At 35.2% G+C, this 26,434-nt stretch overlaps 1 protein-coding gene across 11 annotated transcripts in view; it reads right to left on the bottom strand.

The window, feature by feature from the left end:
• Nucleotides 1-26,434, bottom strand: part of USP25 (ubiquitin specific peptidase 25) — a 138,015-nt gene that overhangs the window by 62,852 nt on the left and 48,729 nt on the right. For all 11 annotated transcript variants that reach the window (XR_014825013.1, XR_014825015.1, XR_014825014.1 and 8 more), the window contains 3 exons: nt 19,300-19,386; nt 7,798-7,935; nt 4,761-4,837 (listed from right to left, as the gene is read on the bottom strand). Coding sequence is in view for 7 of the 11 variants with exons in the window: in XM_021070822.2 (XP_020926481.1) it covers nt 4,761-4,837; nt 7,798-7,935; nt 19,300-19,386 (302 nt within the window). In the remaining 4 variants the exon portion in view is untranslated. The remainder of the gene's footprint in view (nt 1-4,760; nt 4,838-7,797; nt 7,936-19,299; nt 19,387-26,434) is intronic.

Raw genomic sequence — 26,434 nt, 5'->3', positions numbered from 1 at the left:
TAAGGATCCAGTGTTGCCATGAGCTGTGGTGTAGGTCAGACATGGCTTAGATATGGTTTTGCTGTGGCTGTGGTGCAGGCCAGCAGCTGCAGCTCTAATTCGACCCCTAACCTGGGAACTTCCATATACCACATGTGCAGCTCTGAAAGCAACAACAACAACAAAAAAAAAGAAACAAAAAAAAAAAAAAAAAAAGAAGGAATGAAAAATAGTATGTATGTAATGGAACCTTAAAGGCATAGCCCACTAGAAAAAAAGGAGCAGAAATAAATATACAAAGACCTAGAACATTCAAAAGCTGAGGAAAGAGTATTTCATAGAGAGAATGATCTTCACTGGATGCTGGAACTCAGGTTTCAGAAGCATCAACAGATTCAGTTAAGCAATCTGACTGGGAGATTTACCAGATGAAACTAAGAAAGAAATTAACATGAAGAGAAGAAAGAAACTACTTAGAAGGCAGGTTTCACAGGCCTAACCAATACCATACCAAAATGCAAGGCCAGAAACCATCATAGCACAAAACCTGTTATTAGAAAGAACTTAGATTCAATGCAGCACTGAAGGCCAGCAAGCTGAAGCTCATGAGAAAAATGCAACTTAAGAGTTTTGGTGAATTAAAAAGAAAGGCACCTATGATCAAAGCTGTCAGCATCATAAAATTCCAAACATGGCAAGAAGGAAGAGGCTTTCAATACCACATTCTAAGACAGTTTCCAACAGTAGAAGTCTTTTCCCTCAGATAGTCTAGATTTAGCACCATAATTAGTCTCTTTAGAGAGTTCTTCCAACTTAAGTTTACAAGTAGTTGTCTAAAACCAAGTGGCCCCTAAGACAGGCATCCTGGCAAAACTAAAACCATGATGACATTATCCAAAGCTTCTTCTACAGTCTTTAGCAACAATAACTTGAGTCTGGATTGCACTAGTTTCCAGGAACATTATAGGTGGACCAAAAGCTAAAGGGATGATATTTTGCCTTTGTTTCAAAATTTTAAAAGAGACCAATGTTAACCATGTGTCCTAATAATTCTCTGAAATCCAAAATTAAAGCACATGAGGTTCAACATTCAAAGGGCTGAAAGAACTAAACACATACAAGTGGAGAATCTAGGCTGCAGCTGCAGAACCCCCACTAAATTCAGGCACAGAAAAGACATGTCTGTAGTCAAGACTGAGCAAAACTCCAAGTGACTTCTTCCTGTTAGACTGCAACCACAGGGCAAAAGAATCTGGCTTTTCAGTATAATTTGTTTGCATTTTACCTTAAAAGATCAAATGGATGTAATCTGGGAACTTATTTTTCCCCTGGGAATTTGAAAGCAAATGAGAGGAGATATATTAAATTTTAGAGGCATCTCTTAGTTGCTAACAATGTATAATGAGAATATTTGACTTTAGGAATTCCAGTCGTGGCGCAGCAGAAACAAATCTGACTAGGAACCAGGAGGTTGCAGGTTCAATTCCTGGCCTTGCTCAGTAAGGATCCAGCATAGCCGTGAGCTGTGGTGTAAGTCACAGATGCGGCTCAGATCTGCTGTGGCTGTGGCTATGGTGTAGGCTGGCAGCTGTAGCTCTGATTAGACCCCTAGCCTGGGAATCTCTGTATGCTGTGAGTGCAGCCTTAAAAAGCAAAAAAAAAAAAAAAAAAAAGAATGTTTTAATTTCATTGTAGATCATGTTATTATTACTATTACTGGAAAATGAGGCTGGTTATAATTTAAAAATGGGCGAAAAAATGATGATAAATATAGGAAAGTAAAAGACCTGTACCTGGACAACTATAGGACACTGACAAAAGAAACTGAAGACACAAACAAACGGAAAGACATGGTGCTCATGGATTGGAAGAATATTGTTAAAATGATCATACTATCCAAAGCAATCTACCAATTCAATGTAATCCCTAAAAAAATATCAGTGGCATGTTTCACAGAACTGGAACAAGTAATTCTGAAATTTGTATGGAAACAAAAAAGACCCCAAAGAGCCAAACAATATTAAGAAAGAATAGCAAAACCAAAGGCATCATGCATCCTGATTTCAAACTATACTACAAAGCTACAGTAATCATAACAGTATGGCACTGGCACAAAAACAGACACATAGATAAATGGAACAAAATAGAGAGCCCATAAATGAACCCATACTTTATATAGTCAATTAATCTACAACAAGGGAGTCAAGAATATACAACAGGGAAAAGACAGTCTTTTCATAAATGGTGTTGGGAAAACTGGACAGCTACAGGCAAAAGAATGAAATTAAACCACTTCCTTACACCATATACGAAAATAAACTCGAAATGTCTTAAAGACTACCTGAAACCATAAAATTCCAAGAAGAAAACATAGTCAGTAAAAGTTTTCTGACATGGATTTCAACAATATTTTTTTGAAGATGTCACTTCAGGGAAGGGAAACAAAGTCAAAAAATAAAAACTGGGACTACATCAAACTAAAAAGCTTTTGCAAAGTAAAGAAGATTATCAACAAAATGAAAAGGCCACCTACTGAATGGGAGAATGTATTTGCAAATGTTATGTCTGGTAAGGGGTTAATATTCAAAATATATAAAGAAGTCATACAACTCAATATCAAAATAAAAACCTTAATTAAAAAATGGGCATACGAGGAGTTCCCATCGTGGCTCAGTGGTTAACGAATCCAACTAGGAACCATGAGGTTGCTGGTTCGATCCCTGGCCTTGCTCAGTGGGTTAAGGATCTGGTGTTGCCGTGAGCTGTGGTGTAGGCTGCAGACGCGGCTCGAATCCTGCGTTGCTGTGGCTCTGGTGTAGGCCATCGGCTACAGCTCTGATAGACCTTTAGCCTGGGAACCTCCATATGCTGCAGGAGAGGCCCTAGCAAAGGCAAAAAGACAAAAAAAATAAATAAAATAAAATAAAAAGAATGTGTGTGTGGAAAAAAAAAAAAAAAAATGGGCATACGAGCTCAACAGACCGTCTTCTAAAAAAGACATACAATGGCCAAAGGACACATGAAACGATGCTCAACATCACTAACCATCAGAGAAATGCAAATCAAAACCAGTGAGATACCACCTCACACCTGTCAGAATAGTTATTATAAAAAAGACAATAAATACCAAGTATTGGTAAAAATGCAGAAAAAGAGAATCCTCATGCACTAGTGGTGGGAATACAAATTAGTACAGTCACTATGGAAAACAGTATGCAGTTCCTCAAAAGGTTAAAAACAGAACTACAATATGATCCAGCAATTCCACTTCTGGATACCTATCCAAAGGAAAAAAAACCCACTAATTGAAAAAGATACATGCATCACTATGTTCACTGCAGCAGTACTCTGAATTGCCAAGATATGGAACTTACCTAAGTGCCGATGAATAGATACAGAAATATGTCATAAAAATGTACACTATGTAATATTACTCAGCCATAAAAAAGAATGAAATCTTGCTATTTGCAACAATATGGATAGACCTAGAAGTATTAGGCTAAGTGAAATAAGTCAAAGGCAAACATTGTACGATTTCACTTATACGTGGAATCTAAAAAACAAATGAGCAAACATAACAAAACAGAAACAGTCACAGATACAGTGAACAAATAGATAGCTGCCAGTAGGGAAGGGGATGAGGGGACGAGTGAAACAGGGGAGGAATATTAAGAGGTACAAAGTTCTAGTTACAAAGCAAATGAATCGCAGGGATGCACAGCGTACGGAATATAGTCATTAACAATCGAGTATCTTTGTATGATGCCAAGGGGGGTCAAAAGATACAAACTTTTGGTTATAACTAAGCATTGAGGATGTTATGTACAAATGACTGATTAACTGCTGTATGCTAACACGAAATTTTAAGAGAATAAATTCTAAGCATCACAAGGAAAACATACTTTTCCTTTTTCTTATATTTTGTATTTATATGAGATAATGGATACTCACTAAACTTAATGTGGTAATCCTTCCATGATGTATGGAAGTCAAATAATTATGCTGTACACTTAAACTTACACAGTGCTGTCAGTCAATTATATCTCAGTAAAACTGGGAAAAAAAGAAATTTTAAAAAATTGAAAAAAGAGAAGGGAAAGAATTTTTAGCCTTCTATTTCTGTATTCTAGGTGCTAATTTAAATACTCCATCTTGTAGAATCACATCAGAACCTGCGGTGGAAAATTCTAAATGGTCTACCAGCATTTCAAGAAGGTACACAAAGGAACCCATGGTTGATATTAGGAGAGTGGCTTCCTAAGAGTGGGAGGAGGACCAGCCTGAAAGTGTGTGAGTTTCTTCCCCTAACAAGGTTTGCCACATATTTTAAATTACCAGAGTTTTAGTAGTTCAGCCTAACAAGCACAAAATAAAAAGCCAGAGAACACTGAGGAGAGACTTCATATCACTGTCCTCATGATTTCATGCGAAAAGTCTCATCAGCCTTATTACTTCTGGCATCTTACCCCACCACTAACTCACTCTCCACGGAACATGTCTGTTCTAAGGTAAAGAACTGGGCATGTGGAATTAGCTTTTTCGGAGCTCTCTTTTTAGGTTTTTCTTGCTAGATTCTGATCTTCTAGTGGACATCTAAAGCTAACCGGCATTCGTGGCCACAAATTCCAAAGAACTTGTCAATAATACTGAAAACAGGTGGGTTTCCATATGTTTATCTCAGTTCCTCATTTCTCTGTTGACAATGAATACACAGAGGGAAAAAAAATGAGTGTTATTTATCAATGTCCTAAACCCCATCACTAAATTTCACGGTAACTTACGTCTCTTCTTCAGCTTTCATTTGGAAGGCATCTTCTAACCAATCTAATAATTTGTGTGTAAACTCACTCACGTCTTGCTGTGGGGGAAAAAAAAAATCTTGTTGATATTTGAGCTTAAAATTAAAACAGTAACTACTGCCACACAAAACTTACATCCAGTCTTTTCAAATGTATAATTGACTCTTCACAAAGGTACCATATGAAACTTTTCACATCAAATGTAAGAAATATTTATAACTAGAGCATAAGATTAGCATTGAGAAAAATAAGCATTATATTAATAACCATATAACTGGATTTTATTTTTAGCAGGATAACACACACACATGTCTATATACACATATAGACACATACATATTATACACATATATTCGACTTTACTAATGAGATTTTTAAAAAGAATTATTATTGCCCAAAAGAACTCTGTAATGAATATTTATAAAATGAAGGATGCATATTACCAAAGAGTTCTGGTTTTTCTCTTCGAAGGAATATGTCCTGTTCAACAATTTATCTTTTCAATTCAACCGTTACACACAACTTTCTAAGCCACATCCAATTCTACTGAGATGTCTGTTAACTTGGACAGATCAACTACTGACTCCCCAACCATGAAGTCCACCACCTCATGAACTTTAAACTGATTCTCCATTCAGAACAGGACATACTTCATCTTTTGCCATCCCTTCCTATAGTCCTAGGTCAACTGACATAGATACACAGGAATAAGCTGCTATATACAGCAGAGACTCTACACAATATTCTGTGATAATCTATAGGGGAGAAGAATATGAAAAAAAAGAATGAATGTCTGTATATGAATAACCAAATCACTCTGCTGTAGAGGAGAAATCATCACAACATTGTAAATCAACTACACTTCAATGAAACTTTGAAAAACAGACAACAACAACAAAAAAAACAGGATAGGCAGTGGCAGTTATACTTTTAAACTACTATAAAATTCTTTCAATGATCTGAACTGGAACATAGCAAATAGGTTTACATAAAATCCACATGAAGGGTGGGGTGGGGTGAGGGAATAAATCAATCATACTATAACTGCCCAAAGACAGATAAATAAGTGTAAGCAATTTGACTTTATCAAAAAACCCCCAAGTATAAAACAAAAGTATTATCATGTATTTTCCCAGATAGAAGTCTTTTAAAGAGCATCTGGGCCAATCTTTAAAATGCTGAAACTAAAGTCTAGGAAGCTTAAATAAACTACTCCAAAGCCATGTAGTTAAAGACAACAAAACACAAAAAGACAGTTATAAACATCCATACCATCTGGAGTGAGTTAAGTGGATGCTTGTCAAAATATATGTTCACTAGGAACCTCAGAATGTGATCTTTTTCAGAAAAAGAGTTTTTGTAGATCTAAGTAAGGTAAGGACTTCAAGATGAGACCATCCTGGATAAAGAAGGCCCTAAATCCAGTGGTGGGTACTCTTATAAAGGGGAGGGAGCAGGGCAGGGAGAAGAAGACATACAGATACACAGAGGAAAAGGTCACGTAAAGATGAAGACAAAGTGGAACCACAAGCCAAGGAACAACAGGAGCCGCCAGCTGGTAGTGGGAAGGAAGGATTCTCCTAGAGAGCCACTGGAGGGAGCACAGCCCGGCCAACACCTTTACTTTGAACTTAAAGAACTATAAGAGCATCCTTGTTTATTGTTTTGAAATCATTAGGTCTGTGCTAATTTGGTCTGAGGTCTCTTAGCAAACAAATGTAATACTTTAAAACAATTTTTCATACTTTTCTGTAACTTTACTTACCCTGCAAGGTTACTTGACAAGAAACAAAAAGGTTTCCTAGTTATTACAATACTCCTCAGAAGAAACCATTGAGGGGGTAACTGAAAACACCACAAATGTAAGCAAATTCTGATGTGACTACCTTTTTTTTTTTTTAATTTATATTTCCATTACAGATGAATTAAAAAAAAAAAGGCACAGGGAAGGCGGTGGCAGAATCAGAAATCTTTTGGAACCCTCCTCTAAACACCCTCTCCACAAACCCATATAAGAGACAGATAGCAACTATTACAAAAACTATACTGCAAATGTAGTGGCTTTTAAATCTCTTCTTAAGGATTGTCTTTATCTTCTGCCCATTACCTCACTGTCATCTTCTCCAACACTGTTGCTATTATTCTCTGCTACTCTGTTTGCTTCTCTTGTTTCCCTTCTTTAATTTCTGACTTCTCAAATTATATGGGAAAACACTGGTTTATTTATAGATATTGTCTATTTTTACAGGAAAACTTACAAAATATTTTTTTAAGAAATCAACAACAAAAAAACAACCAAATAGCACTCCATAGAGATTGGAAAATAAAAGCTACAATAACAAGTTAACGTCATTCAGAAACCTTTTCTGAGTAAGTCAGGAAAACTCCTTCCTGCTAGCAAACACAGGCATATCAAGGGCATGGAAAGCAAACTGACACTAGGTCATCGCATCTTCATGAAGGTCTTTAATTATACATTTGTGAACAGTCTTAATTTAACCCACTGCCTTCACTTATTAATTTTAATTATAACATAAACTATGGTTCTGTTTATCATAATACTTTCAAGATTACTATCTCTTTTTTGTTTTTTGGTCTTTTTAGGGCCCCACCCTCGGCTTATGGAGGTTACCAGGCTAGGGGTTGAATTGAAGCTACAGCTGCCAGCCTACAGAACTACCACAGCAACTCGGGATCCAAGCTGCCTCTGTGACCTACACCACAGCTCAAGGCAATGCTGGATTCTTAACCCACTGAGCAAGGCCAGGGATCAAACCTGAGTTCTCAGGGATGCTAGTCAGATTTGTTTCCACTGAGCCACGACGGGAACTCCAAGATTACTATTTCTTAATTTAAAAGTAATTCTTCCAAATAAACAATGTTTTAAATGGCTCCAGCTCCTTTTTATAAAGATAAATAATCACATCTTCAACTGGCATTTATAGTTATAAAAACTGTATCAGGAATGATCTGATTAAATGAAATACAAATAGTTAAACAGATGAGGTAACAAAGCTACCTGCTGGGAGTCATTTGATTTGAAAGCATCCTTGAGAATTTCAACTGCTCTTGATGGATCAACATATTTCCTCTTAGTACCAACAAGAAGTGCAAACAGATACCGAAGCTCACGCATAAAAGGCAAATTCCGATGCTCCTATGGGAAAAAAAGAAAAATTCCTTAAGTGAAGATAAAATCTTTATTGGTGAACAGATAACTCATTTTAAAATTAACAGAAATTTAACTAATATAGATTAAGGGTGAATCCAGCACTCCTATATCATAAATAAAAAGATATCATCTAGGAGACTGAAAGGAGTCAAGCACAGAAACAGCAGAGGACCTAACCTAAGCTCACAATTTTAGCATAAATGCCACATATTCATAGCAAATCATGTCATTACCCAGCCAAGAATATCCTCCTCACTCAAGTCTGTTTATTATAATCCTTTCCATTCAGCAAAGCCCAGCTGCTGCTGAGGACAGCAATTAACAAGAGCCAACATTCAGTGAGTGCTAACTATGTGCCAGGCACTGTTTAAGCACTTTGCTTCAATAAACCCATTTAAGCAAAAGTCCCTCCTCCTCCATGAAGCCTCCCTAGAAGCCCCTTCAAGTCCATGATCCTTTCAAACTCCACACCTACTGAAATTAATATCTTCTACTCAACAATGAATCACTAGCTGCCACTGCTGTGTGATAATCTTAATTACCAAACTAATATTAGTCTCTTAAGGAATTAACTAGATCCTAGATCCTAATATTAGACTAATGCAACATCTTTCTGGTGTTTCTTGGAGAACTCACTTTTGTTTCTCAAACTTTTAACTTTCTCAAAGACAAGAACATCTAAATCTCTCTCAAAATTTTGCTACACAAAGCAGGCAATCAATTGCTACTGGTTGATTAAACCAAACCTTCCAGAAGAACTATTTTAAATGAGAAGAAAATTTAAGGATGTAATTCTCATGCCCAAGTAAAACAAAATACAGTAACAAATCAAACAAGCAGTTTTTACTAAGGTTAGATCAAGTAATTTTAACAGGTAAAGCTTATATATGCTATTTAAATATCAGAAGCATTTTCCAAGTTTGCACTCTCAATATTATAAAACTGTAGGATGCGTTTCTCTGTGTGAATAGTTAGTTATTGCCCAGAATAATGTAATCAATTCATATAGAAACAGTTGCTCCCAGAATGCATTAAAAAGAAGTTTTAAGAAATAGGTTTAAGAATATAGAACTATCATAAGATTTAGCCATCCCACTCCTGGGTATATATCTGTACAAAACTAAAATTCAAAAAGATACATGCACCCCTATGTTCACTCCAGCACTATTCACAACAACCAAGACATGGAATCAACCTAAATGCCCATCCACAAATGAATGGATTAAGATATGGCACATACATACAATGGAATACCACTCAGCCATAAAAAAAGAACACAGTAATGCCATCTGAAGTAACATGGATGCAATTAGAGATTATTATACTAAGTGAAGTCAGAAAGAGAAAGACAAATAATGATGTCACTTCTATGTAGAATCTATAATATAGCACAAATGAACAAACTCACAGACATAGAGAACAGACTTGCGGTTGCCAAAGGGGAGGGAGGAGAGAGTGGGATGGACAGGGAGTTTGGGGTTAGTAGATACAAACTATAATATTTAGAATGAATAAGCAAGGAGGTTCTACTGTATAGCACAGGGAACTATATCCAATCTCTTGGGATAGACCACGATGGAAGATAATAAAAGAAAAGGAATGTGTGTGTATATATATGTATGTAAGTATGACTGGGTCACTTGCTGTACAGCAGAAATTGGTGCAACACTGTAAATCAACTATAATTTTTTTTAAATGTAAAAAAAAAGAAATAGGTGTAAGGGAGTAAAACTAATTTCAAATATTTGATCTAGAAAATACTACCTATTACAGCAACCAGAAAGAACATTAAGTCTAACATAAAAATTCAGTTAGGAGTTCCCTGTGGCACAGGAGGTTAAGAATCCAGTGTGGTGACCGCAGCAACTCAGGTCGCTGCTGTGACACAGGTTTGGTCCCTGACCCAGGAACTTGCATGTGCCCCAGGTACGGCCAAAACAAAACAAAAAAATTCTTTTAAGCTAAGTTACAGAAAGCATGGATTTTACTAGTATAATAAATCTCATCATCAATGATAAAAGTTAAATGCAAAAGTTTTAAATGAGATAGAAAACTAATCTATGATTTTTCTGTAGTACTTACTACTCTCCAACAATTGCCCTATATAAGTAGTTTTAAAGAGTGTAAGTAAATACTAAAAATTTTAATCCACAAAATAACTTTCAGAAATATTGTCAATTTCTTGCAATCAATATCTTCAGCTATCACAACATCTAAGGCAATGAACTTTTTTTTGATACATTCTTTGCTAAGTGGCAAGGATGAAATAAATGACTTTTGAAAATTAAGTGAAATCCTGCTGAGAAGCAAATGTGCAAAGTTAAATATTTTAATATAATAAAAGTATTTTTACACTCAGCTAATTCCTGTGGCTAGAAAAATCTTCAATGTCTAAAGGCAAAGATAGTGAATGCTGTTCAAACCAGCTATTGCATTTGGCTAAATTATGAAAATACCACCACACATAGAAACTACTGAAACAAAATTCTTTATCTTTTTTTGAAAACATATTTATCAAAATATAACTAATGTATAATATACTGTACCCTAGAGAGTACACAATTTTATGGGCATCACACATCTAATACACGTATACATCCATGAATGCATCATCACAACCTAGATAACGTACCCATCCATCACCCCCAAAAGTTTCTTCATCTTTTACTCCTGTCTCCAATCATTCCTCAGCAATCATGATTTTTGTAGAAACTTATATAAATCAAATCATACTCCAGGTACTCATCTTAGCCTGCTTTACTGCAATCGGCATCATTATTTTGAGCTTCATCCACGTAACTACGTACATTAATAATTCATTCCACTTTATTGCTGAGTGGTATTTTATTGTGTGGACAGAACACAACTTATTTATCCATTAACCTGTTCCATCACTGTGGATATTACTGTTACCTGGCTTTGTGTGGACATATGCTTTCATTTCTCTTAAGTAAGGAACTGATGGGAAATGGCTAGGCTATACGTATGGTAGAAATTTTTAAGAAACAAGCAAACTGTTTTTCTAAGGCCTAGTTATTTTATATTCTCACTGGCAGTATAAGAATTGTAGGTTCACATTCTAAAACACCTAGATATGGGCTATATTTTTAACTTCAGTTCTTCTAATCTAGCACCTCTAGATTTAATTTGCATTTGCCTTAATAACTAGTAAGGTTGAGCCATCTCTTCATTTAGTTATTTACAATCTGCGTATCTTCTTTAGTGATGAAATCTGTTGGGATATTTCTTTCCAGTAGAGTAATAGGATATTTGTCTTATTATTGAGTTGTACAAATTCTGCATCCATTTTAGATACAATTCTTTTGTCTGATACATGCTTTGCTAATATTTTCTCCTAATCTATGGTTTGCCTTTTCAGTTTCTGTGAATTTTTCAGAGATGATACATTTTTCATTTTGATGAAGTCCAATTTATCATTTTTGTATGATTTGTGCCTTTTTATTGTCCTACTTAAGAAATCTTTTCTTGGAGCTCCCATTGTGGCACAGTGGAAATGAATCCGACTAGGAACCATGAGGTTGCAGCTTTGATACCCGGCTTCGCTCTTTATCTATTAAGGATCTGGCCTTGCTGTGATCTGTGGCGTAGGTCGCAGACACTGCTCGGATCTGATCGTGTGTTGCTGTGGCTGTGGCTGTGGCATAGGCCAGTAGCTACAGCTCCAGTTTGATCCCTAGCCTGGGAACCTCCATAAGCCACGAGTGTGGCCCAAAAAAGACATCTTTCTTAACTCGGAAACTTAAAAATTTTTCCTGTGTTTTCTCCAAGAATTTTTATAGTTTTAATTCTTTGTTTTAGGTCTATAATCCACTGCAAATTACTTTTTCATGTAAAATATCCTGTAATGGTTGAGGATTGTTTTTCTTGCTATGACATCATTAATTTAAAAGATTTTCTTTTGACCACTGGTTTGGGCAACTTTTATAAAAACCAATTCACCCTATATGTGTTACTCTATTTCTGGGCTCTCTATTCTATTTTATTGATCTATATGATTATCTTTTCACTAACAACACAGTATCAATCATTGTAGCCTGATAACTTCTCCAACACTGTCATTCTTTTTAAAACTGCTATGGCTTCTACACCCTTTAATTTTCCATATAAATTTTACTAACAATTTTTTAATTCCTATGAAAAAGCCTGCTGCAATATAACTGGATTGCACTGATTCTACACATTAAACTGGGGACAATTCTCCTCTTAACAATATTGTATCTCCTTATCTATGAACATAGTATACTTCTTTAATTACCTCAGCATTGTTTTATAGTTTTCTATATATATATCTTTCATCTACCCTACCTCTAATACCCCATATTTATGCTATTTTATATATTTTTAAATTTAAATTCACAATTGTGTCGCTAGTATTAAATACAATTGATTTTTGTATGTTTGCTTCACATCACATAATGTTGCTAAACTCATCTCTTGAATCTACCATCTTCTATTTCTTTGGTAGCATATTTAGGATTTTCTAAATAAACAATCAAGTCATATACACAAAAAGACAGCTCTGTTTCTTCTCTTCCAATCTGCATGCCTATTTCTTCTTCCTGCCTTATAGCACTGGTTAAGAACTCCAGTCTAATGTTTAACAGACAAGCGATGAGGACTGACATCCTTGTTTGTTCCTGATCTCTGAGGAAAAGGATTCACTCTTTCACCATGAAGTATTATATTAGTTATAGGTTTTTCATAAATGAGCTTTATCAAGATAAAAGACTCTTTTTATTCCTAGTTTTTGAGAGATCCTGCAATAGATGTTAGTTTCGATTAAATTCTTTCTCTTTATCTATTAAAAAGTCATGTGGTTTTTTTTCTAATCTATAAACATGGTGAATTATACTGATTTTTTAATCATTCCTGGACAAACCCACTTTTGAATCAGTCCTGGATAAACCCTTTGCCAATGAGGTATTATCCTTTATGTGTACTGCAGTTTTCAACTTGCCAAAAATCTGACAAGTTTTTTGCTTCAATTATTGATGAGGAATATTGGTCTGCAGTTTCCTTGGCTTGAAATATAATTTTCTACTTTTGGTTTCAGTGTACTGCTTGTCTCATAGAATAAATCAAGGCTTTTTTCTTCACTTTTCTAAGAAAACATGTAGAGAACTGATATTATATCTTCCTTAAATGTTTGGTAAAACTTACCAGTGAACTACACTGCTATTGATTTTTTTTATTTTTGGTTTTTGGTGGGTAGGTTCTTAACTAAAAATTCAATTAATTTAATATAATATAGAGGTGTTGAGGTTATCAAAGTCTTTTTCTTTCGTTTATAATATTTTACTATTTTCTTTTATTGTGTACAGAATATGCAGTGATGTGCCCTTCTTTCATTCTTTATATTGGTAATTTGTTTCTGCTTTCGTTCTTCTTGCTCAATCTACCTATTTTCTTAAAATTAATTTTAAGAAATCAATTTTTCTCTATTGTTCTATTGTAGTTCTATTAATTTTTCTGTTTTCCTGATGTCTATTTCATTGATTTATGCTCTTTGCTATTTCCTTTCTACTTTTAAATTAACGAGTTTTTTGCTGTACACCAGAAATTGACAGAACAATGTAAGTTGACTATAACAAATTCTTTTTTAAAATTAATGAGTTTTTTCTACTTTCTTTATACAATATGATGCCACTAATTTGAAACAATTTTTCATTTCTAATATAGTATTTAGTTTATATATTTTTCACTAGCCAATGGCTAATTGTATCCCTATACTTTTGATACATTATGTTTAATTTTTATTCCATTCAGAATATTCAGGAACAATTATACAGCAACAAGTTTGACAATCTGGAAGAAATGGACAATTTTCTAGAATCTTACAGCCTGCCAAAACTGAATCAAGTAGAAACAGACCAACTGAACAGACCGATCACTAGAAATGAAATTGAAGAGGTCATAACATCACTCCCTACAAATAAAAGTCCAGGACCAGATGGCTTCACAGGTGACTTTTATCAAACATATAAAGAGGAATTGGTGCCCATCCTCCTGAAACTCTTTCAAAAGGCTGAAGAAGAAGGAATGCTCCCAAAGACATTCTACAATGCCACCATCACCCTCATTCCAAAACCAGACAGAGATACCACCAAAAAAGAAAACTATCGCCCAATATCATTGATGAATATAGATGCAAAAATGCTCAACAAAATCTTAGCCAACCGAATCCAACAACATACCAAAAAAATTATACACCATGACCAGGTTGGGTTCATCCCAGGTTCACAAGGATGGTTCAGCATACACAAATCAATCAGCATCATACACCACATTAACAAAAGAAAAGTCAAAAATCATATGATCATCTCAATAGACGCAGAAAAAGCATTTGACAAAGTCCAACATCCATTCATGATCAAGACCCTCGCCAAAGTGGGTATAGAGGGAACATTCCTGAATATAATCAAAGCCATTTATGATAAACCCACAGCAAATATAATCCTCAATGGGGAAAAACTGAAAGCCTTCTCACTCAAATCTGGAACAAGACAGGGATGCCCACTCTCACCACTGCTCTTCAACATAGTTTTGGAAGTCCCAGCCACAGCAATTAGACAAACAAAAGAAATAAAAGGCATCCATATAGGAAGAGAAGAGATCAAACTGTCACTGTATGCAGATGACATGATACTATACCTAGAAAACCCGAAGGACTCAACCCCAAAACTACTTGAACTGATTAATAAATTCAGCAAAGTAGCAGGATATAAGATTAACATTCAGAAGTCAGTTGCATTTCTGTATACCAGCAATGAAATATTAGAAAAGGAATACAAAAATACGATACCTTTTAAAATTGCACCTCACAAAATCAAATACCTCGGAATACACCTAACCAAGGAGGTAAAGGACCTATACGCCGAGAACTATAAAACTTTAATCAAAGAAATCAAAGAAGATGTAAAGAAATGGAAAGATATTCCATGTTCCTGGATTGGGAAAATCAATATTGTAAAAATGGCCATACTACCCAAAGCAATCTACAGATTCCATGCAATCCCTATCAAATTACCCATGACATTTTTCACAGAACTACAACAAACAATCCAAACATTTATATGGAACAACAAAAGACCCAGAATCGCCAAAGCAATCCTGAGAAACAAAAACCAAGCAGGAGGCATAACTCTCCCAGACTTCAAGAAATACTACAAAGCCACAGTCATCAAAACAGTGTGGCACTGGTATCAAAACAGACAGAACAGAATAGAGAACCCGGAAATAAACCCTGACACCTATGATCAATTAATCTTTGACAAAGGAGGCAAGAACATAAAATGGGAAAAAGAAAGTCTATTCAGCAAGCATTGCTGGGAAACCTGGACAGCTGCATGCAAAGCAATGAAACTAGAACATACCCTCACACCATGCACAAAAATAAACTCAAAATGGCTGAAAGACTTAAATATACGACAGGACACCATCAAACTCCTAGAAGAAAACATAGGCAAAACACCCTCTGACATCAACATCATGAATATTTTCTCAGGTCAGTCTCCCAAAGCAATAGAAACTAGAGCAAAAATAAACCCATGGGACCTCATCAAACTGAAAAGCTTTTGCACAGCAAAGGAAACCCAAAAGAAAGCAAAAAGACAACTTTCAGAATGGGAGAAAACAGTTTCAAATGATGCAACCTACAAGGGCTTAATCTCTAGAATATATAAACAACTTATACAACCCAACAGCAAAAAAACCAACCAATCAATGGAAAAATGGGCAAAAGACCTGACTAGACATTTCTCCAAAGAAGATATACAGATGGCCAACAAACACATGAAAAAATGCTCAACATCACTGATTATAAGAGCAATGCAAATCAAAACTACCATGAGATATCACCTCACACCCGTCAGAATGGCCATCACTAATAAGTCCACAAATAACAAGTGCTGGAGGGGCGGTGGAGAAAAGGGAACCCTCCTGCACTGTTGGTGGGAATGTAAACTGGTACAGCCACTATGGAGAACAGTTTGGGATACCTTAGAAACCTATACATAGAACTTCCATATAACCCTGCAATCCCACTCTTGGGTATCTATCCGGACAAAACTCTACTTAAAAGAGACACATGCACCCGCATGTTCATTGCAGCACTATTCACAATAGCCAGGACATGGAAACAACCCAAATATCCATCGACAGAGGATTGGATTCGGAAGAGGTGGTATATATACACAATGGAATACTACTCAGCCATAAAAAAGAATGATGACATAATGCCATTTGCAGCAACATGGATGGAACTAGAGAATCCCATACCGAGTGAAATGAGCCAGAAAGACAAAGACAAATGCCATATGATATCACTTATAACGAATCTAATATCCAGCACAAATGAACATCTCCTCAGAAAAGAAAATCATGGACTTGGAGAAGAGACTTGTGGCTGCCTGATGGGAGAGGGAGGGAGTGGGAGGGATCTGAAGCTTGGGGTTATCAGACACAACTCAGAATAGATTTACAAGGAGATCCTGCTGAATAGCACTGAGAACTTTGTCTAGATACTCATGTTGCAACAGAAGAAATGGTGGGGGAAAACTGTAATTGTAATGTATACATGTAAGGATAACCTGACCCCCTTGCTGTACAGTGGGAAAATAAAAAAAAAAAAAAAAGAATATTCAGAAATTGTATTTCTGATTTGTTCTTTGTCCCTGAGGTTACTTAGAGGAGTAAATAATTTCCAACTACCAGGAGAATTTTGTATAAATCCTGTGTTGTTAATTTCTAACTTAATTTCATTATAGTTGGCAAACATACTTTGTATGCTTTGAACCCTTGACAATTTTGCTGAAATTTGTAAACCCAGTCTCTGTTATATCATTATGGCTAGAGACAGAAATTCCAGAATGCCTTTTTTTATTACAAAATTCACAATTCCCTCAGGCATTTGATCAGTAAGTAATACAGTGCAGTACTGATCTAAATTCATTCCCTTCTCATATATGCTTCTCACTTCCGAGTAAAGTGGGGAATATATGGTTTATTTGAAAATACTCAGCCTAAATCAAAATTTTACATAATATAACCTATGATTAATAAGGTTTTGGCTATTAAAATGGTGATTACCTCTAAATATTATAAGCATACGCCTCTTTGTTCCCTCAACATTTAATATATGTTTTGCCATAAATCTATGAATTTTTATTCCAGAAGAGAATATGTGTGGAAACAGGGAAGGCTAAGATATTTAAAATGAAAGTTTAATTTTAAGACATTAAAATTAAAAATAGTACAAATAAATATGGGTGTATAAAATTAGCTTCAACTGTAGAAGCAATAAAAACTAAGTCTATCTAAAATGCAAATTGATTGCGAAAACTCCATTTCTTTGTCTCACTCAATAGGTATGTAGTATTTGCTACAACTTTTAATCACTGATAAAAAAAAATCCTACTCAGCAATGCATTCAAATGACACTTCTGTGATTTTATCAAAGTGAACCCTAAGGATATTCAAACTCAGAGTAGCAGTAAACATTACATGAGTTTGGCAGAAATTCATTATTTAATAGTGACTAAGGTCCCAATGACACCTTTTTAAAACCTGTGTTTTTTATCACCTCAGTAGAACTGAATCGTAACACCATTTCGTGGCTGATAACCACCTATGTATCCCACACGTTTGCCTCAAAGATGTCAACTTACAGTATGTATTGCTGTCACCATGTCAAACTAAAGAACAATCTCATTTGTAGAACAAACAATCTTCTATAAAACTGCACGGCATCCTTCTTTATTTCATTTTTTTTTCCCAGAATGGAATTAGAGATTCTTTTAATCTCTTAAGCTAATGGGGCACCTGGACATGCAGACCCTTCTACTGTGAGAAATTTCTCTAAAAAGATACCAAAGATTGGATTTATGCATTTCTCTAGTGTTCAGCTGAATATTCTTATGAGCCCCAAAATTAGCTCTGGTACATAAGCATGGATTTTACAATTGTTTTTCAAGTAAGATTATAAATCTAAGTTGGTCTTATTCAACAACTTAAAGAATAAAATAAATTAAAATTCAGTAAAGACTAAAAGCTTGGAACATAAAAGAAAAGGTTAAGATACATATGGGTATCTAATTGGAAGTAATAATTCTAAAAACTATGCAAATTATCAATATACTTCAACCTAGATATCATAAGAGAGAAATATGTGATAGAGGAAGGCAATGGTCTAAAAAGTTTCATGTAAAAACTATAATGACTGAAAGAGTTTTGCTTAATTTTCTGGAAATGAGATATGAGGAACTGTCTGGTGATCTTGGTTCCCTTTTGAAAATGGCTTATCAGTCTGACACTTTATAGCCAAAGATGACAGCTTGAAAAGTTGGCTATAAATCAAATTATATTCCCACTAGCTTACATTTTAAATGTTTCATATGTTTGCAGGAAAAGTAGTTTTCAAAATTATACACTAAAAGGAAAATATAATTTAATAATGTATCACTACTACTAACAATAGGTCACACAAAGTTCACTTTACTGAAACCTAAGACTTTAACTTCTTTGTCTTTGTAACCGGTTCTCTTTAGGGCTACAGTTTCTTTACATGACAAGATCACTAAAGTCCTACACTCCAATATATAATCTCTAATTTTTTTTATTAAGTATGAACTTTTGCATAGTAAATCAGCTCTATCTTTTGAAAAGCTAAGACGAACAATATGGTAGCTAGCAATAGCTGACACCTGGTACTTATTGTGTACTTCTAAACTCTTTGTGTTTCAGCTCATCTAATTCACACAGCAACTCTAGAAAATAATTCCTATTATTATTTACACTTTTCAGATAAGGTAACCAAGCATTAACCAGATCAAGTAACTAGCTCTGGGTCCACGGTCAGAACCCAGGCAATGTGGTCTTGGTACCTGTACTCCCTGTCAAATCAGACTGGCTAAACATATTAGGAGTTATAGATTTGCAATGCAAAAACAGCCAGTGAAAACTAAACTGTTAAAGAGCTCATCTATAAAAATAATTGAAAGTTTTTTGATTTTCACACAATTTTTCATGAGGCAACTGAGGCAAGACTTTGAACTATGAATGCTAACCTATAAAGTTTACTGAAATTTGACATTCCAAAAACAAAGAAAAAAATTACTAAAATCAGACAAAATTAACCTATTACTGACACAAAGATGAAGGAAAATTCATATTTACAATACACTAAGAATAGGAAGTTACTAAAGAGGTTGAAATTAATGGATTGACATTCAAATCTGACACTGTTTGAAAATCAAATGTCCCAAAGGCAAGCACAGATAAAAGAACATGAATATCATATATATTCTGCTCAAAAATCTTTCAAAATTTTACCTTTTGGTTTCGGGGTAAATCTTGAGCATTTGATGGAGGCTTGTAATTCAGAACTAATCTTCTAAATTCCAAAAGATTGAATAACGACTGAAAAAAAAAATGCAACAATTTACGATAACCAATGGGAAAATTCTATTAACAGAACTATAAAAATATAACTGGTCTGAGAGATTTATTTTATACACAGAATTGTACCCACTAGCACAAGAAGGGCTACTTTTTCCTTGAGTATAGCTCACATTTCTTTTGACATTATTATTCTTGATTAACAATAAAATACTAATTTATTGTACTGCAAAGGAGACAGTTACACCTGGATCATTCAAAAAAACCTAATATATATTCAAAGATTTCTTCCTTCATATTACTATGTGCCCAAGCAGTTTTGTCAAAATGTACACAAATAAGTTGAGAACATTTTAAACATGTTATATTCAGTATGAATTATCTAGAGGTATCTTTAAATATATGATACAAGTAAATTTGCGGGCCAGGTGACAGACGCAAAGAAGTTATGGGCTAAATGACAGAGACACGAAGAAATTAATATCTCCAATGGTCAAGGAGACACAAGCCTAAAAAGGAGATGGATATTTAATTATAATAATAGTGACTCCAAAATATAATAATATTGATGATGTAGAGTATAATGAGAGCATGTGAGACACTCATGGAAAGGCTTCCCGGTGCTATGTTTTTAAACTATAACTTGTAACCCATTAATGTCATCATGATGAACATTAATTTTTAAAATGAAATCAAATATAATGGAAACTATCAGAACATGTCAACACAGTAATTTCACCACGGAGTAGTGTTTGCAAATTTTATTTGGAGCTATTTTACATACATATGTAAGTGTAAGGTGTTTTACAATGTACAACATATTCCTTTCTATGAGTCACTGTCTACAAAGCTTGAAAATCACTTTACAGGACGGGGTAATGTATTAAATCTTAATAAAAGACAGGCTAGCCAACTTGCTAGAAACAGAAGTAGCACCACAAATCAATGAGAAAACAAGATTTTGTTTAGTATTAGGACTTGGGGAAATTGGTCCACTGTATATAAAGAAACATAATCAGACATATAGATATGGATTAAAGACCAAAATATGCAAAGTAAAACCGTAAAGCACTGAGAACTAGAAGTATTTCTTTTTCCTTTTTTTGGCACACCCAGGGCATGCAGAAATTTCCAGGCCAGGGATCTAACCAACCAAAACCACCAGTGACCTAAACCACTGCAGCAACAATGCCTGATTCGTAACCCACTGAGCCACACAGGAAGTATTTCTTAATTAAACAATATGAACATATTCATGTATTCATTCATCTAACAAATATTTATGGAGCACCCACTATATGCCAGACATAAGGAAGACCGGCAGCAGAGAATAAAATATATCCAGTCTCTGCCCTTGTACAATCTTGTGATTTGCAGGTTATAACAATGAGGATAAATGTTAAATCAGAAATAAGGTGATTAGAATATCAGACCAAAAACTTAAGGAAGAAGTATTTAAAAGCCAGAAGAAAAAGAGCTGTGGAAAAGACAAAATAAGAATACTAAAGGAAGTGGGGAGTATGAGACCAGAGAATAAAAAGGAGTAGAGAAAGCTTTCAAACATAGCTGTATATCAGAATAACCGTGGAGCTTTAGAAAATACCTATGTCAGAGACGTCTCAAAAAAAATAAAAGTACCACAGAAGATTTTGAAGTACATCAAAAAATCACTGGCAAATTTAAGGATGAGATTAGCAAAGGTTAACTGCCACATTCCAATAAGGTTAAGGGCAGGGAAATAATCTTTAGATCTGGCATTTGGAAAGTTATATTTCCATTAGAATGGAAACAGAATAGCAACAAAAAATTCTGAAAAAATTGGGTAAAAATAACAGGGACAAAATATGGACCATTCTTATGAGGAATTTAGGTAGGAAAGAGAAATATTGAGAATACTAACAAATCTGGAGAATCTCAATTTCCACTTCTATGCTCTGAGAGCTCACTGGAAAACATTTTTCTTCTTCCTGAACACTCTTTAGAATTTCCTCTGGGTGAGTCTCCTGGTCATGAACCAGCTTCTGCTAGACTGAAAATTGTGTTTTGTTTTGTTTTTTCATTTTTTAAAGATTGTTGATAGCTATAGAATTCTAGGTGGCCACACTTGTTTTCAATGTGTTTAACCCACAAACACAATTTAGGCAGTAGTGACAATTACCTTTCCCACCCCTTTTGAAGGAATATGTTGACCAGTACTACTGTGACTGATTTAAGGTATAGAGTGCTTGGGACCTAAAATTAATTTCTGTGATTTGTTGTGATAACGCATGGTCACAAATTCTACTTTGGGTAACAGCATATTAAGTTGCTTTAGGACCTCTACCTGGTAGAGGTAAAAAAACAAGTATCCTTTCACTCTGTCCAATGTTAATAATGTGAATTGTGAAGAAAATTTGTTAAAATAAGAGTCTGGCTAAACTCTTGCCAAGTGATTTTATCAGAGAGCTAATGGAAAACAAAAGAAGTGATGACAAGAGAGCAAATGGAGTATAAATTCTCTGTAATGAAGAATACTAAGGAGACCCAACATAAATTCTTGATGGATTTTTTAAAAATGCAATGGCATCATCTTAGTTTCAGGGGGATGCAGAAATAGATCATCATGATTAAGAGACGGAAGTCCATATACAGAGCAATTAAATTCCTTAAGTCCTTCCTAGACCCAGAACCATCAAACAACTACTCTCCTTTTGTGGAATACAAAAAAATGTAGACTCTGAAAATAAATGAACTTAAATGACTCTGGTTCAGAAAAATCAGTCATAGGGTGAGATTCAGGGTTACAAATAGGAGGATTAAGTAAAAGCCTGCACAATGACCTAACTGTCTCTCCTCCAATACCCTTCAAAACCTGCTTTTGGAAAGATAGCTTAAACTACAAAAAAAAAAATCAGAATTCAGTTTGGATTTGAGGCACAGAAATCTGTGGTAAAGGAATCCCCTCATTAAAAAAAATTAAAATTAAAAAAGCTAACATGTATGTTTGAGTATATAAAACATACTATTTATTGATAAGACTTCAAAAGAGATGTTCAGTGTTCAGAAAATTTTAGGGATAAATGAGTATACAGCAAATAGGAAAAAAAAAAAAAAAAAAAAAAGGATAGCAATCGACAACTCCAGGAAAACAAAGGATTACTAAAGAGTAGTTCTAGGAAATCACTGTAATGTTTACAAAGTCATAGAAAATGTAAACACTGACTACTGATTATATTTAACTTGTGATATAACTATGTCGAGAGATGAAAAGAAAGGCAAGGCAGGTGAAACGAAAGAGCTAAAGCCTCATCTATCTCTGCAGAAAGGCATGGTATCTAAAAAATATGAAGGTAACAAGAGAAACAGCCAGAGGTGGTTGCCAATGCCTTTAAGAAGTAGGACAATATTTCTCAGGTAGGGTGGTTTGAAGCAAAGGATCGTTGTTTTTACAAGGCTTTTACTACTATGGGATTTTTGGTTTTCTCCTTAAACTATGCATTAACGTTCTTTGATGAAAACTAAAGATATAAAGTCATACTATGAATAAATATGCTATAAAATTATTATATGAATAAATATGTTAAATGATATCCTGAAGGTTCTGGAAAACCTGCAGCATCTTTTCAATCCAATACTTTACTAGGATAGAAGCATCTTAAGCCTTCAATTCCACCATAAGTAATGTATGCTCCTTTATGGTTCGTTCATTCATTCATTCATTCATTCAATACTTACTTGAAGGGCTCCTCCATGTCAGACACTCTACTATATACTGGCATAGAACAATAACCAGAAGACATGCTCTCAGATTTTTGGTCAATCTAGAGTTTTATGATTTATGCATAGGGTGACCTTATACTTTATCATCCAACCCACAACCCTTTTGAGTTATAAAAGAGGGTTTTAAGATTATTTAACAAATGCTGATAGATCTACAATGAGAGTAAACTGGGACTGTACTAGGCAAACTGAGAGGTATGAGCACCTTACTTTCAAGCATTTCAGTGGCATCCAAATGGGAATGGTGCTAATAAGGGTCATCAGGGGAATCCATGGATTACTTGAATTTAATACCTCAAACCAGAGAAAGGAGAACATACTCTAACATATTCCATTATCACCTAATTCACTCACACCTTAGTGGAAAAAGCAACTCCAATTAGTACTTTCTACATATAAGTTCCATTTAAACAGGATAAAAATAGTCTCGACTAGGTAAGTGGTTGATGCCCCATCTAAAGTCAGTCAGGCTAACAGTGCATAAGCATCCAAAAGATAATGGAAGCCATTCTCTGTACAGTCTTCTCTTTGCTTATAGTCCCTTTCTGATATTCTGTTTCCTTTTGCTCCCAAAATATTTAGGTACCAATACCTAGAAGAACAAGTATAACAAAGCTGCACCTTCTGTATCCCACCCTCCTTATCTACTCTGAAATCAGATTTATAATCCCAATATACTACTAAAATTGGTAGAAGTATTTACAAGGAAAAGAATTCCCAGTAGTTTCATACTAGGCCTGAAAACTGAGTAAATTCCAACTCTGAGAAAATTTTGTATGTGAAACTTTACATTATATTTATGTCACAGTCTGAACAAGTTCCAATTTGCTTTGGAAAATACAATTAAAAAACCGTCCAACACTAATACAGATTTCAGACCCAGATTTTCTTTCATAAATGAAAATTTCCATTTATATGATAAACTTTTACATCTCAGATTATGTATGTGGAATTAAGCAAATGTCAGGAATAAAAAACAAAATATTTTAACTACTAGAGACGAAAATAAAAAGCTACTTAAAAATGGGTTAAGAGACTTTAAAATTACATTCAAAAACAAACCCTGAAGTCACATCTAGACAAAGCTTTCTTCCCACCCAATTTTCTGAACTCTGAAGCTTAATGCTTCTCCACATCCCCAAAAGTCAATTTCTTATAACTTCATTATAGTCCAAATTTTGCAAGGGTAGAAGTTACTTCTCCTAGGTGGATAGAGCATCTATTCTAATAATAAATGCTGATTCTATGAGAGCACTTTCTTACTTCTTACAGTTTTTTAAGACAAGCTTCTAATCAAGGAGCCTCATTTACGGGTTGTAATAGTATAGCGCTCACATCCACTCATCCAAATAAAATTACCAAAGTACATTCATAAACATCCACATCACAGCCTTAAAAGTGTGCTTCCGGTTTCAAAATGATGCCTAATCACAAAATTTAGATTCAACAATGAAATGTGAAAGTCCTTACCAACACTGCAAGTAAAGTGAAGCAAGAAAGTCTATTAGGAAGATCTAAGGAGTTCCTTCCATGGCTCAGCAGTTAACAAACCCGACTAGGAATCATTAGGATTCGGATTCGATCCCTGGCTTCGCACAGTCCGTTAAGGATCCAGCGTCGCCATGAGCTGTGGTATAGGTTGCAGACACAGCTCAGAACCTGCGTTGCCGTAGCTGTGACACAGGCCTGCAGCTATAGCTGCAATTTGACCCCTAGCCTGGGAACTTCCATATGCCGTGGGTGCGGCCCTAAAAAAGCAAAAAAAAATAAAAGAAGATCTAAGAGATAGGAAATAAAGTTTGAGATATGGTTGGCATGTAAGTGAATAATTAATGCATACTCAAGGCAAGAAACAAAAGCATTATTACAAATTTATGTTAATACAGGTATTCCTCAACATTTCAGAAGGCTGGAAAACAAATAACATATTATTAACTAGTGTATATCACAGTTTATCGAAGAGGCAAAAATCCATAAAAACTAAAGGAAATCAAATTGTATACTATTTGGCAGAAGGGAAAAGGTAAAAAAGGTTGGAAATTATGGAGTTCCCATTGTGGCTCAGTGGTAAAGAATCTGACTAGTATCTATGAAGGTGAGGTTCGATCCCCGATACCGCTGAGTGGGTTAAAGGATCCGGAGCTGCCACAAGCTGTGGTATAGGTCACAGATGCAGCCAGGATCTGGCGTTGCTGTGGCTGTGGTTTAGGCGGGCAATTGCTGTGCAGCCCTTAAAAAAAAAAAAAAAAAAAAAAAAAAGGAGTTCCCGTCGTGGCACAGTGGTTAACAAATCCGACTAGGAACCATGAGGTTGCGGGTTCGGTCCCTGCCCTTGCTCAGTGGGTTAACGATCCGGCATTGCCGTGAGCTGTGGTGTAGGTTGCAGACATGGCTCGGATCCTGCGTTGCTGTGGCTCTGGCGTAGGCCGGTGGCTACAGCTCCGATTCAACCCCTGGCCTGGGAACCTCCATATGCCGCGGGAGCGACCCAAGAAATAGCAACAACAACAACAAAAAAGACAAAAAAAAAAGGATTGGAAATTATAATACTAAAGTAGAAGAAAAGTTAAAATTGCAGACTAATCACCTAGAGAACATAATTAACAATCTTGTAGAAATGAACTAAATAACCTGTTAACCTGAAGGTTTACGCCATCATACAGGTTTGGAAAGCTACAAAATGAAGAGCTATTTGAACATAAAAGAAATGGCCTAAAATGGTTTAAAAAATACTCATCAGAGGAGTTCCCATTGCGGTGCAGTGGAAACAAATCTGACTAGGAACCATGAGGTTGCGGGTTCTATCCCTGGCCTCACTCAGTGTGTTAAGGATCCAACGTTGCCATGAGCTGTACTGTAGGTCACAGACACAGATTGGATCTGGCATTGCTGTGGCTCTGGTGTAGGCCAGCAGCTGTAGGTCTGATTAGACCCCTAGCCTAGGAACCCCCATATGCCGTGGGTGCGGCCCTAAAAAGACGAAAAAAAAAAAGTTCTCATCGGAAACTCTAAATAATAAGCTATAATTTGGCTGTAATAAGAAAGTTAAGAAATATATTTACTTTTCTAAAGGGAAATAAAAATTAAGAGCATGTTATTATTATTCAAAGATTGTTTTATTTAAGGAGATTATGGTTTTGAAATCTGATGGATAACATTATCAATGAACTGAAAGTGGTAAAGAATTATGACAATAATTACATCGCATAAAAGTTTTTTAAAAAAATATTGTCCAAATTGAGAAGATGATGGGTATCTATGCACACAAATATAAGGGGTCAAGAAACATTTCATTAGGGCCTTTCTAAGT

The sequence above is a fragment of the Sus scrofa genome, chromosome 13 (genome assembly GCF_054392235.1).
Source record: "Sus scrofa isolate SSC_HxYL_T2T_F1_AM1 chromosome 13, Sscrofa_HxYL_maternal_Yorkshire_Landrace_v2.0, whole genome shotgun sequence".
NCBI classification, from domain to species: domain Eukaryota; kingdom Metazoa; phylum Chordata; class Mammalia; order Artiodactyla; family Suidae; genus Sus; species Sus scrofa.
Note: the sequence above shows the minus strand (reverse complement) of the source record. Positions and strands in the feature narration are given on the sequence as shown.